At 40.6% G+C, this 12,892-nt stretch overlaps 1 protein-coding gene across 1 annotated transcript in view; it reads left to right on the plus strand.

Moving 5' to 3' along the window:
• The first annotated feature begins 5,309 nt into the window (after positions 1 to 5,309).
• The window catches only part of PLPP4 (phospholipid phosphatase 4), a 62,390-nt gene continuing 54,807 nt past the window's right edge, over positions 5,310 to 12,892 (plus strand). The window contains exons 1-2 of the mRNA XM_065407581.1: positions 5,310 to 5,365; positions 6,638 to 6,746. Coding sequence (XP_065263653.1) covers positions 5,310 to 5,365; positions 6,638 to 6,746 — 165 coding nt within the window. The remainder of the gene's footprint in view (positions 5,366 to 6,637; positions 6,747 to 12,892) is intronic.

Consider the following 12,892-nt stretch of genomic DNA (forward strand, 5'->3'; position numbering starts at 1 on the left):
CCTCATGTGACTCATCATGTGGCAGGAAATGCAAATATCAAGTACAGTTACTAATTTATGAATAAGCCATAGTGCATGTGAGTAGACCATGTGGTGTCCTATTGAAGTCAATGATTCCCTGCACTACACATTTCCACCAGTTATTAGGTGAACAACTGCACATTGCAACCAGTTCTTGGACTATTTGTGAACAGAAAAAATAAAGATCTAAATTCATCAGAAGAATTATTCGCAAGAAATAATCTGATGAGCTCTAGTCATAGATTCCAAAACAAGAAGGGACCATTGTGACCATCTAGTCTGACCTCCTGTATAACACAGGCCATAGAACGTCCCCAAAATCATTCTTAGATCATATCTTTTAGAAAAACATCCAATCTTGATTTTAAAATTGTCAGTGATCCATGATGACCCATGGTAAATTGTTCCAATTGTTAAAAAATTATGCCTTATTTCCAGTCTGAGTATGTGTAGCTGCAAGTTCCATGCACTAGGTCATATTATACCTTTTTCTGATAAACTGAAGAGTCCAAGTTCCGCATGTAGATACTTACACCCCAATCTAGTCACCCCTTAACCTTCCCTCTGTTAAGTTAAATAGATAAACTCAAGGAGTTTAATCACTATGAGGCATGTTTTCTAATCCTCTAATCATTCTCCTGGCCCTTCTTTGAACCCTTTCCAATTTATCAACATCCTTTTTGAATTGTGGACACCAGAACTGGGCACAGTATTCCAGCAGCAGTCACACCAGTGCCAAATTCAGAAGTAAAATAATCTTTCTACTCCTACTTGAGATTCCCCTGTTGATGTATCCAAGGTATCGCATCAATTCTTTTGGCCGCCGTGTCATACTGGGTGTTTATGTTCAGCTGATTATCCACCACGACCCTCAAATCTTTTTCAGGGTCGCTACTTCCCAGGATAGAGTCCCCCATACGCTAAATATGGCTTACGTTCTTTGTTCTTCAATGTATACATTTACATTTAGCCATCCTAAAACATGCAGTCTCTGTCCCTAGGTGACACAATTAATATTTGGTATCTACAAGTTTAGTAGACTTTGGGCTCTTTTTGATCTCTCTCTGCCTTTGCACTCACTGTCACTCTCCTGAGATGTTTTCCTGCTTGCTGTTCTACTTTTATCTCCACTCTTTCTGATCCCAGAAACTTTTTGATGTCCCTGGTTCCTTATGACTTCACACTGCTGAATGCCAACACATATAAAACTTAGTCCTGCCTTGAGTGCAGGGGACTAGACTAGATGACCTCTCGAGGTACCTTCCAGTTCTATGATTCTATGATTGCAGATACCATATGCAGTCAATTTGAAACAATAAAAGGTTATGATTCAAAGAGCAACCCTAGTCCTTATTTGTGGTTTTTAATGCCAGTGGCAGTGGTTACAGTGGAGGCACAATTCCCAGATTCCTTGTGGATATTTTTGTGATGCCCATAGGAAGTTTGGTTAATTCTGTATCCCTGGATGGTTTTTATTGACAACATTATTTAGGACAAACATTTAAAACCCTAATATCTAGCTTTAGGCTCTTAAATCCATGATTAGGCACCTACATACAAGTGGTTTCAGTTTTAGAAGTCCCGCGCACCCTTAAATCAAATTGAAGTCAATAGGGACTGTTGGTGCTCAGTGCCTTTGAAAATCAGACCACTTTTATTTAGGTGCTTAAATGCCAATTTAGGAGCGGATTGGTTAGACCATAAAGCTGGGATTTTCAAAGAAGCCTAAGTGAACTTGGCACCCAATTTCAGTTGAATTTTAATGAGATTAGGGTGTCAAACTCCTTTAGGCTTCTTCAAATATCCCAAGGGCTTGATCCAAGCCAGTGGGAGTCTTTCCATTCACTTAAGGCTTTGACTCAGGCTGTTATGTTTGAACATTTTGTCTTTTTGTCTGTTAGACTATTACTAACAAATGTTATACATTTTCCCAAACCTATAAAAGTACGGAAAGGGAGGGAAAGAGGAAAGCAAAGTAAATCCTATATTTGCTCATAAGAATAAAGTGTAAACTTTCTAAGTTACAACCCAGGAAACATGAGATTTTCTTTATTCAAGGATGGATGTGGCTATGTTTTGATTTATGATACAAAGTATCCATTTTTCTTTGCGTAAGACCTGGCAAAAAAGATTATAGCCATTTATTACTAATATACATACTCATCCAAACTTGTGGTAGCTTATGAATAGTAATAGACTGCACTATCAAACCGGACCAAGGAACGTAAATCATTCATTATCAGGAAACTTAGGAAACCAGTGTATCCACATGATTGTTTAATAGGACATATGCATTCAAAGCTAGTGAATTCTTAGATCCTGTTGCCCACCGGTGATGTGAACTGGTATGAAAAATAATTGGTCTTTCTATACAAAAATGTGATTTTTTTTTTTCTGGTACAGTCTCTTTTTTTTCATTCCCTCTCATTCTATTGTTTCTTTCTTTATTGCTCACACAACAACATCCACTTCTGCTTCCTTTTGTTCAGTTATGATTTTTTTAATTGATTCTTGTTCAATTTCAGCAAATTGCTTTACTTTTTGTTCATTATGTTCCAATGCAGTACTTGACCATATTTCATAGAAACAATTAAAGGGAAGCAAGATATTCATAAACAAATTTAATAAGCTGTGTGGACACAGCATTGTTATTACAAAATATATCATTATAATTGTTGGTTAAGTGCTGAGACAAAATTAAATCTGTCCTTAGAAGATTACAAAGATTTTGGAAGCTTAATAATCAGAAAATTCAGTTATGATTCCGCCTAGAGCCAAAATATGCTAACATTTTTTATTATAATTTGTTCTCCTTTGCATATGTAGTACTTTGCATTGCTTTTAAGGGGGTTAACTTTTATGCCTTAATATGTATTTGCAGTGTGGTTGGGTGTTGATTCCCATGAGAACTATACATTTGTTTTTCTTTACATTTGTTTAACTTCTCAAACAAATGTTTAATGAATACTTTTTGGTTTTAAGAGGAAAAAAAGGAGACAGAAGGCAAAGAAGCAGAAAGCCCCCAAACCTTTAATTGTGCTGTCGTTTGTTCATATACCCAAATGTGTGTTTATATAAATGTGTGGTCTAATGTGACACATTTCAAGGAGTGCACTAATGCTCATACAACTAGATGCACTGCCTTGAAGCATCAATGCACATGTATCCATTGGTCTTCATAGCTTGAGGAAATGCATCAAGGCCTAGAGTAGACATATCAAAGAGTGTGTCTATGCTTCAAGGCGTTCCTTGGCATGTCTGTCTTTTCAATGCCTTGAAACACATCCTTGAGTCAGTGAGACCACTAGATACACTGGGGAAGGTGTCATTTAAGATGTGACATTACAATAACTGCATTCGCTGAAATTCTAGCAGTAGCTTTTGTTTCATTGCTTGGCTATCCAGACACATGTGCTTGTCTATATATGTATGTCTGGATAAGCACTCTCAGGAGCAATCCTTGCCCTCCCCATGCCACTCCACTTTTACAACTAGGAGTGTGAAGTGCATTAGATATAGTAGAACTGTGATTCTTGGTGGCCTTCAACTTTCCCAGAATGACTCGCATGACCATACTGGTATCCTTTCCAAACCATATAGAACACCCTCAGCTGAGAATGCTTTACCTCCAACTCTCATGCATTTTGTCTTTGACTCTGCCTAGTATAGAGAAGTTTACTTCTCCAGATTGGCCACTGATGGAGACATAATCCCTGATATACTCATAGCAGCCTGCTGAGGAGGCAGGCAGCCACAGTCTGCACAAGCTGGCACCTTTGCATATTTTCAACATTCAGCCTCAGATGCGGTGAGTTACAGTAATCCAGCGTGGGCATGACTAGCATATGCATCACTGTGACCAGATCCGCAGTCCAGTGGGAGGGTGGCATTTCCTACAGAGCTGTGGGTGTGGAAAGGTTTTTTTCACCACTGAGAGTAGGTCTTCATTGGAGCTGAGAGGTGCGAGTCCTATTTTGCATAGATGTACCTATGATAGCTCTGCTTGAGCTAGCCCTTAAAAATAGCTGCAACTATGGCGGCATGTGCAGCCACTTGGGCTAGCTGCCCCCAAAACAATCCAGTTCTAAACCCCTGGCTACATTCTCAGGCGGCTAGCCCAAGTCGCTGGCTGTGCTGCTGTGATCACACTACCATTTTTAGGTACTATATTGAGCAAAGCTAGCATGGGTATGTCTACATGAGCTGGAAATCACACCTTCCAGCTCAAATGTAGACATACCCTGAATCTACCTGATAGTTGGCTTAACAATGTGTCAAACTGGACCCCAAAGCTTCGTTCCGCTTTGGCGAATGGTCTGTGTGTGTGTGTGCGCACGCGCGTATGTTTTCAACAGACAGGAGGACAGGGTCCTGGCGAGTTATCTGAATTTTTTTCACAACCACTAAGCAGCAGTGTTGTATTACAATTAGAGCATCTTAACTGATCTTTTTCAACAGTAGCAAAGCGTGTATTTCTCAAAGAGGACTGCACACGTGTGTAGCACATGAGGAGTCAGAAGTTCTCAAACATAGCCAGACTTGAGTTATCTGAGCACAGAAAAATCATCTGTAAAATATTTTTACAACAAAAATCTTCTTCTTAATCTGTTTAGCTCAAACAGTGAAATGGTATCTTAACAGACTTGATTAGGCCCTACCTAACCAACAAGAAAAATATTGTATGGAAAGTGTGTGTGGTGTTTATTTTAACCTTTGGGTGTCATTTGTCCCTTTGAAAATCTCCCACTGAATCTATATAAAATCTTTGTCTTAACAGAGAACTTTTAAAATCTGACTTGAAGCAATTTTTGTACAGCTGATAAATTCAAAAGAAAATAAAATTTGCTGGAAACAATTATTTAATCCCTTTCTTTAAAGCAAAACAAAACAAAAAAGCATTGTTTAGAATGTCCTTTATTTGCCAGTTGTCCTACAGGGAAAAAAAAAAAAAAAATCACCAGGCGCATGAGAAAGTGTGTTGTGTTTTCTAGACCCAGCAGATTTCCTTTTTTTAGGAAGTAACCTAAAGGGAGAAGTTTTAGTATTTCTAGCCTTTTTAATGTTCTTGGGTTTATTGACCTTGATAATAGAACTGGCGGAATCCTAAAATCATTGCTATGATTCATTTAAATGGCCTAGTGTTCACAGCCCTTTGAGAGAGTTTCTGGTTTTCTAAAGTATCAGCATTATTTCATTTAGTTTTTGGCCCAGACTCGTAAATGGGGCTCAATCTATTGTATGCCACAAATTTGTAAATATTCTAGATTTCTATTCAAGCTTTTAAAAGAATGTGTGTGGTAGTGGGGAAGAAAACGAGGAAAGAGGATTCAGCCAACAAATTAAGGTGGGTTTTTTTTCTTTTTGCATATATTATTTGGCAGCCTTTATTGTATCGGGCTTTCTTGTAGCCTTAGTCATGATATTGACAAGAAGTTTCAGGTGGATTTCTGAAGGAGCTATGAGACCTGGATGAGATTTTCTGTTTCAGAAGACTTGTGTTCCTATGGCCCAGATTTACAAAGGTATGCAGATAGATGCCCGATTGGACTTACAAAAGTGACTAAGCAAGGTAGGTGCCTAACTTCCATTGACTTCAATTGGAGTTAGGAGCTTAAGCACTTTTGTACATCCCACTAGGCACGTAAATACTTTTATAAATGTGGCCCTACATTATTTTAGACTATCGCATTTCCTTTCAAATCCTGCTTTTCTTAGTTGGTTCACATCCCCACCTCCACCTGCATTCCCCAATTGTAAGATAAACATCCTTTCTTCCTCTTGAATTTTTCCATCTTTCTAGCATCTCACTTTTGCCTTAAGATGAAGAGGTCAGAGGACATGGAGGAATGATATTAGACTGACATTTTGCAAGAGCTACAAATAAATCTAGACCTCCAGGTTGTCCCCAAAGTTCCAGAGGACATTTCTACCCAATTAAAGTATTCAGACTCTAAAAGACAACCAATCAAAGTTATCTGAACAAGAGAGAAGGGACTTACTAGCTTGACTTCAGTAATAGCTCTTTCCATTTTCAAAGGCTGGACACCGTCACTTGTCCATATTCCAAATCTAAAGAGCTCGCCAGCTGGGTCTTTTTTAGGGGACCAAGTGTCTTTTGGAAAAGATGTTTTGTAAAGATTATCCTGTTCTTTCTGTCAATGGGAGAAATTCTCTTCATTGTATCTTTCTATCTGCCTAATGACTATAGGACTACTAGTTTTTGAACCCCAAACTTTGTATCCCGAGACTTGAAATTTGGATGCTATGACTTTTATCAATTAGTGTTTTTCTTTTTCTGTACATGGCACCTTCTTCCCATGGTATCCTGTTCTAGTGTTGTACCTTGAGCAGAAAATAATGGTCATTTATCCCCTTGAGTGCAGTTTAAGATACTCTTTAAAAAGATGCAGTTCATGCAATTTTCAGAACCATTTTGCTGAGTGTATATGTATGAAGGTTATATAACTATAACAGTGGTGTAGGGTGGCAATATGTGTGGATGATTAATGGCTGAAGTGTCCTAATTAGTTTGGGGGAGGGGGTTCTGCAAGGCTATTATTTCAATATCCATAATCTTTTTGAACTGGAAAAAAATATCTTTTATTGTTATGTTTAGTTTTACAGAGTTTTTGGATCCATTCCAGAGAGTTATCCAGCCAGAAGAAATCTGGCTTTATAAAAATCCTTTGGTACAATCAGACAACATACCTACACGCCTCATGTTTGTAAGTACCAGAGATTTAATGGATCGTTTGACAGCTTTATGAACTGTAAACTAAACACACTTTCATTTGATAACAGGAAAACTTGTGTAACTATAGCCTGTTCTTTGGGTTCTGATTATGATAAGAGTCAAAACTATGTAAGCCTGAACTTATTTATAATATGAGAAATGTTACAGAGCATGCTTAGAAAAAACAAAACGAGCAGTGCAGGCGGAGCAGAAGCACCGTATTCGGAATTCTATATTGATGGTGCAGTTTCAGATTGAAGCAAGAGTTCACTAATGGATGTGAGGAATGATAGGCTCCTAAATTAGGTGTCTGGGCACTTTTGAAAATCCCACTAGGCATCTATCTGCATCTTTAGGCACCTAACTACCTTTCTTAGAGCCCGTAGGCACCTTTGAAAATTTTACCCCAAATCTCTACATTGTGATTTGCTCATGTTCACAGCCCCTTTGTGTTGGTTTTCCGTGAACAGTCAAGGGGTCAATGGGAGATGAGGGTGCCCAGTAAATCACAGAATCAGGCTGTAAAGCATCCTAGCACTAACCTGACATGACAGTGCTATTGTTCACCCTGTCAAGCCCAGCAGAGTTCATATGCACATGCAGGAATGGTTTTAAGCTAGTGGGAGCAACTAATATCAAAGTACCTTTACAATACTAGTTCTCAGCACTTATTATGGAGAGATACTGCACTTATTTAAATAAGGCCCTGGCACTGAGTACCCTCATCATACCAGTTACCTCCACATACAGAACATATATTTTTAGAAGTTAGTGGATATAATTCTATGAGTGGATTCATTCCTGTAATATCTCCACCAGCTTGAGTGGAATTACCTCAGGGATGAGTGTGGCACCTAGAGTGAAATCCTGGTTCCCTTGAAGTCAAAAGGAGTTTGCCACTGACTTCAGTGGGGTCAGGGTTTCCCTGTGAGTCTTTTGTCTTTAAGGTCAGTGGCTTTAATTCAGAAGGAAGGCAAAACAAAAGATGTAGTTTGATTTTTGTCTTTGGACAAGAGAGTAAATCCAAAGTTAATCAATATATTTAGTTATATAGCTGATAAGTTGAGTGTGCTTCTTCTTTACAAGACAATAATCCTATTCTGAGCAAACAAAGTCAGAAGCTGAAGTCCAAGATATTTAAGCACCCAGGATACAGTTATTACTGAGTTAGGAGGAAGCCTGATTAAGTATTTCCCAGTCACAGTAGGGTGAAAAAGTTAAATGAAAAGCAGACATTTTGAACAGTGTAAAAAGATAGGGGCAGATATAGCCAGGAGCCTAATTATGCCAACTTTACTCACACAGAGTGGTATCTTGCTTCATGAGCAGTCCCACTGAAATCAGTGGAGTAAGATACTATTCTAAGTGTTTGAGGGTCACAGAATCCTGTCTAAAATTTGCTTTGGGCATATAGTTGATGAGTTCTTAGGGCAGTAGTGAATGTGCAGGGGGTTGCAGCAATGCGGAAATCACATTAAAAAAATAAAATGGCCGTGGGGGAAGTAGGAAAGATAATACATTAGATGTCATAGGGGACATCCAGTGGTTGTGTAGCGGGGTGATCACCCCGCTCCGGCCCTGGAAGGGTGAAAGCAGCCCTGGAGAGGGTTGCAGCGGAGTAAGAAAGATTAAAAACGGCTGGGGAAGCTGAGTGGGTAGCTGACCACAGCTGTGGCTAGCGGAATGAGGGCCCAGCTGGCCCTTATAAGAGGGCTGGGGCCAGAAGCCAAGAAACACTCTCTCTCTAGCTATCTGAGAGAGAAGGACCTGGCTGCCTGGGAGTTGAGAAGGGTACCTGAGCTGGAGCAGTGCTGGGGAAGGGCAGAGGGAGGTGGGGAGCTCCAGCCTAGCAAAGCCCCAGGCTGCAGGCCAAGCTAAGGGCCCTGCAGAGGGGCAGCCCAGATATAGGAAAAGCAGTAGGTCCAAACCCTCCTTGCCGATGATGAGTGGCAATTATACTGCAGTCCGCCCCAGTGAGCAGGGGCTAGATGGTGACTGGCAGTACCAAAGACTGAGGTGAGGTGGGGCTCAGGGGTTGGGTGTTCCCTGGGGAGGGGAGACCCAGCGAGACTGTGGGGTACTGCAGGGGGCAGAACCCCAAGAGAAGGGGCACCGGGGTCCGGGAGGGACACCGGGGCCAGCGGCTAGGCGAGACACCGGCCTGCAGAGGGCCCTCTGGAGGCTGGCGAGCTAATTCCCTGGATGAGCAGCAGGAGGCGCCGCAGGGTGAGTCATCGCCCCGCTACAGGTTGGTAAATAGCAGGGATGTAAGGGAGGTATATTTGATCCTTATCTTTCACCTACCCCAAATGCCAGTTTTTGGCATACTGTATGGCAGCTGAAAGCTCCAATGCAGCTGTGAGTCAGTAACCTGACCATGAGTCAGTAACCGTGTGCTCGGATTGGCTTAGACTATTCCACTCAGTAAAAGGTAGCTCCCCTGTGAGTGACTCCTTGAATTAAGAAACTATAGATAATTTCTAATTGGTTTGGTCTTATTTCTTTAATTAAAACAAAAACCACGCACACACACATCTGTTATTTGCTTTCATAATTTAAGGTGCTTCCTGTTACCAGCACCATAAACCAAGTTTTAAATGAATTTCCAAACAAAGAATTGTTTAGCATTTGTTACAAAGTCCTACGTTTAGAACACCGGGAGATTTTAAAGTCAAGAGGAAAGTCATGAATAGTCTAGCTCCAGACTCAAATTAGGCTAAATCTTCATGTTGGCAAAGGGGAAGAACTGGAAAGGACTTCTTCACTGTTCTGTTTCTTCATGGACAGGCGTGCCTGGTACTATTCATGGCTGACCCTGCAAAGTGCTGAATACCCTCAGCTCCCACTGAAGGTTGATGGAGTGCCCCTCCCAGGAACTGCTCAGCACAGCATCGTGTGGCTTAAGGCATTTACAGTCCATCACATCTGCTAACAGTTTAATAAGACAATTGAGTTCTTTACTCAGTACCAGGTGTTTGCTTAGGTGGATTTCACTCTAGTTTCTATGCTATAGAAAAATATACCTTCCCCCTTCCTCAATCAGTGGTTCTCAACCTGCAGCCCGTGGGTCACTTGTGGCCCAATCAGCACAAAGCTGCAGCCCATGTGACATCCTCAGGGCCATACAGGTAGCATTGGATGTGGCCCACATAACGCATTGTGGGCCACATATGCAGCCCACAATGGTAAATAGGTTGAGAACCACTGGATCATAGCCTGACCAACACATGTGGATGCTTCCCTGCTTGAGCTCCTGAACCTTGGTCCCAGCCACTAAACATGCTAGCCAGTGGGGCTAAGCTGGTGTGGGGCAGGAGGGGTAGTATTCTGGTATGGGTAAGAAGCAGATTACTACCCCCCTGGAATAAGGGTAGAGTATGACTCCTTCTCCACGCTGTTTCCAGGACTGCACGGCTACCTGCCCTTTACACAGGGCTGAGAGTGAACATACAATCTAGCCCTAAATCATTAAAAAATGCTGTCAAGCAATAAAACAGCACGCAAGTGAAAAATCTGTATTTTTCAGCATGCAAATTAAATCTTGTGTGCCAGTGGATTTTATTGAAGTAATCCGAGACAACAAGTGCTTTTCTGGGGGATTTGTGCAACTACCATTTATCTTTAGGCTGACAAGATGAATAATGAATGTGCTAGACTTTTACTGGTCTCACCCATCAAAGCAATATTAGAAGATTTCACTGTAGGAAAAGAAAATGATACTGAATCATGAGGGGGATGTTATTATCTAGACCCTTGCAACATATATGATATATTATAGACGTGAGCCCTGCATGGGTCTATTGTGGAAGAAAAAGGGAATCTCTTGTAAGTCAGGCTTAGCTTATACATATATTACACTGATGAGTAAATTGACCTCCTAACATAAGAACGGCCATACTGGGGCAGACCAATTGTTCATCTAGCCTATTATCCGTTCTTCCAACAGTGGCTGGTGCCAGATGCTTGAGAGGGAATGAACAGAACAGGGAAATGATCATATGATCCATCCCCTGATGCCAGTCCCAGTTTATGGCAGTCAGACATTTCGGGACAGCCAGAGCATGGGGTTATCAACTGATGTTTTCAAATGAGCAATAACAGCCAACACAATGAGTTGCAAATGTGAACAGTTCTGAATCTCCATCACAAATCCATCAGTTTGTTAAAAATATATGAAAATCTGCAGTGTTACCAGATGGATTGTGCAACATTTTGGATTTAGTTTCTGTTTTACTTCTATCCTTTGTTGATATCTTCTGCTGCTCCTGCCTGTTCAAAAGATTTCTAACTCCCTTGTTTCATCTGTATAAGCTATAACTCTGTCAATGAGGCTATAGTTTGACATGTTCTTCAATAACGGAAGATAGATATTTTTTTTTTGGGGGGGGGGAGGAAATCCTTCCTTTTAAAAATAATAATAATAATTCTAGATTTTACCCTAACCATTTTTTTCACTGTCTCTGATAACAGGGTTTAATTTCCGTTTTCAGAGAGAGAGGGAGATATTTGCATTCCTAGGGTACAAGAAATAAAGTCCATTCTTAGCACTGTATTCCGCCACCAATCCACACAGGAGATTGAACTGGAACGAAAAATGTTCTGCAGAAAAATTGATGGCAAGCTTAATAAAATGTAAAAATAGGGAGCCATCCCCTGCCCTCAATTTCACCCTTATTATTCACTAAAGTCAACGGGGTTGCATGGATGCAAGAAAGAGTGGAATCTGGACCAGGATATATTATAACAGCAGTAAATCCTTTGCACTTTTATATAGCTCACTACCTCTTATGATTTAAAAGAGCTTAATATTGACTCTGAGCATTGGGTATTATTTCTGTTTTTCAGAAGGGTGAACTAGGATACAGAATCCTCTTTGTCCTAGTTCCCCAAATCTCCATCAATTTCTCCATCTTTTATTTAAATGGGACTACTCGAGGAATAAGCTACTACTCAGTGTAAATAAAGGTAGCACAATCTGGCCCAGGTTAAATGGCTTGCCCAAGCTAGCATGGCAGATAAATCAGTATCATAACGTACAGTTTAATTTTCAGGTTCTCTAAAACATCCCAGGCAGCTTATTTTCACTTTTCTCTGCTATACAATATAATTAACTCCCTGCAGTAGCAGAGCTGGATGAGCAGCATCCCTGCTGAAGGACACTCCTCACAAGAATCTCGACTGCGGCTTTACAATCAAGCATTTATTGCAACGTGATCCATCAGCCAAAGGCCAAATTATTTCTTTAATGGGAGTGTCATTAAGGTCCATGGGAGTCATGCACAAGCATCCAAGGTAGATTTTGACTGGAAGTTCCTTTGCCAGACAAGAATGGCACAAAATATGCTATTGCTGTACCTTGCTCCCCTAGAGTTTAGTTGTGGATGTTTGGGAGCTGTTCCCCCCCCCCCCCATTTTTGCCCAAGATTAAGCAACCTGCCATTGGCTCCACTCCAGTACACTTGTTCTGTACATGAAAGAATCATAAGGCTCAGGTCCCCTAATGCTCCAGTAAAGTCAGCTCAACGCTCTTTTGCAGATTTTGGAAAAATATTAAGAAAAGATTTAAGCACCCCCAAGCTTTGAAAAAGTTTGTGCTGGAGTCTCCTACCCGTATTCATGCTGAGTAGTATCTTACTCCACAAGTGGTCCTATTGAAGTGAATGGGTTTTCTTATGAAGAAAGAAACACAAGAACACAAGAACATCGAGGACTGAATATGAGGTTTTTTTTAACCTGAGGTAGTAGTAAAGAATGGCAGCCAAATTCCAACATGAATGGATTTTGTGAGATTTGTGATAAGTATGATGGGATATGTGTCGGACTATGTGTTTCACAGCAGTGAGCCCATGCATTTCCAAGTATTTAATCCCTAGACTGTAAAGTGACCCATAGTCCTGTTTATGGAAGCCAGGAAAAGGACATTTTTGGGTATATGAAGCAGGTTAGCACAGTGAGTTCAGTTAGAAGTATTTTTCTGTTAGGAATCTGTACAGAGGAAAACATTGGATCAGCAAAATAGTAACTTGGCCATTTGCTTTTGTGCACCGCCAGTTACATATGCTAAATAGTTCATTCTTTTCAAACTACAGTATATTTCTGGTGAGTTGTTTACCAAGGATTTTAACTGTGACCAGCCTG

The sequence above is a fragment of the Emys orbicularis genome, chromosome 7 (assembly GCF_028017835.1).
Source record: "Emys orbicularis isolate rEmyOrb1 chromosome 7, rEmyOrb1.hap1, whole genome shotgun sequence".
NCBI classification, from domain to species: Eukaryota; Metazoa; Chordata; order Testudines; family Emydidae; genus Emys; species Emys orbicularis.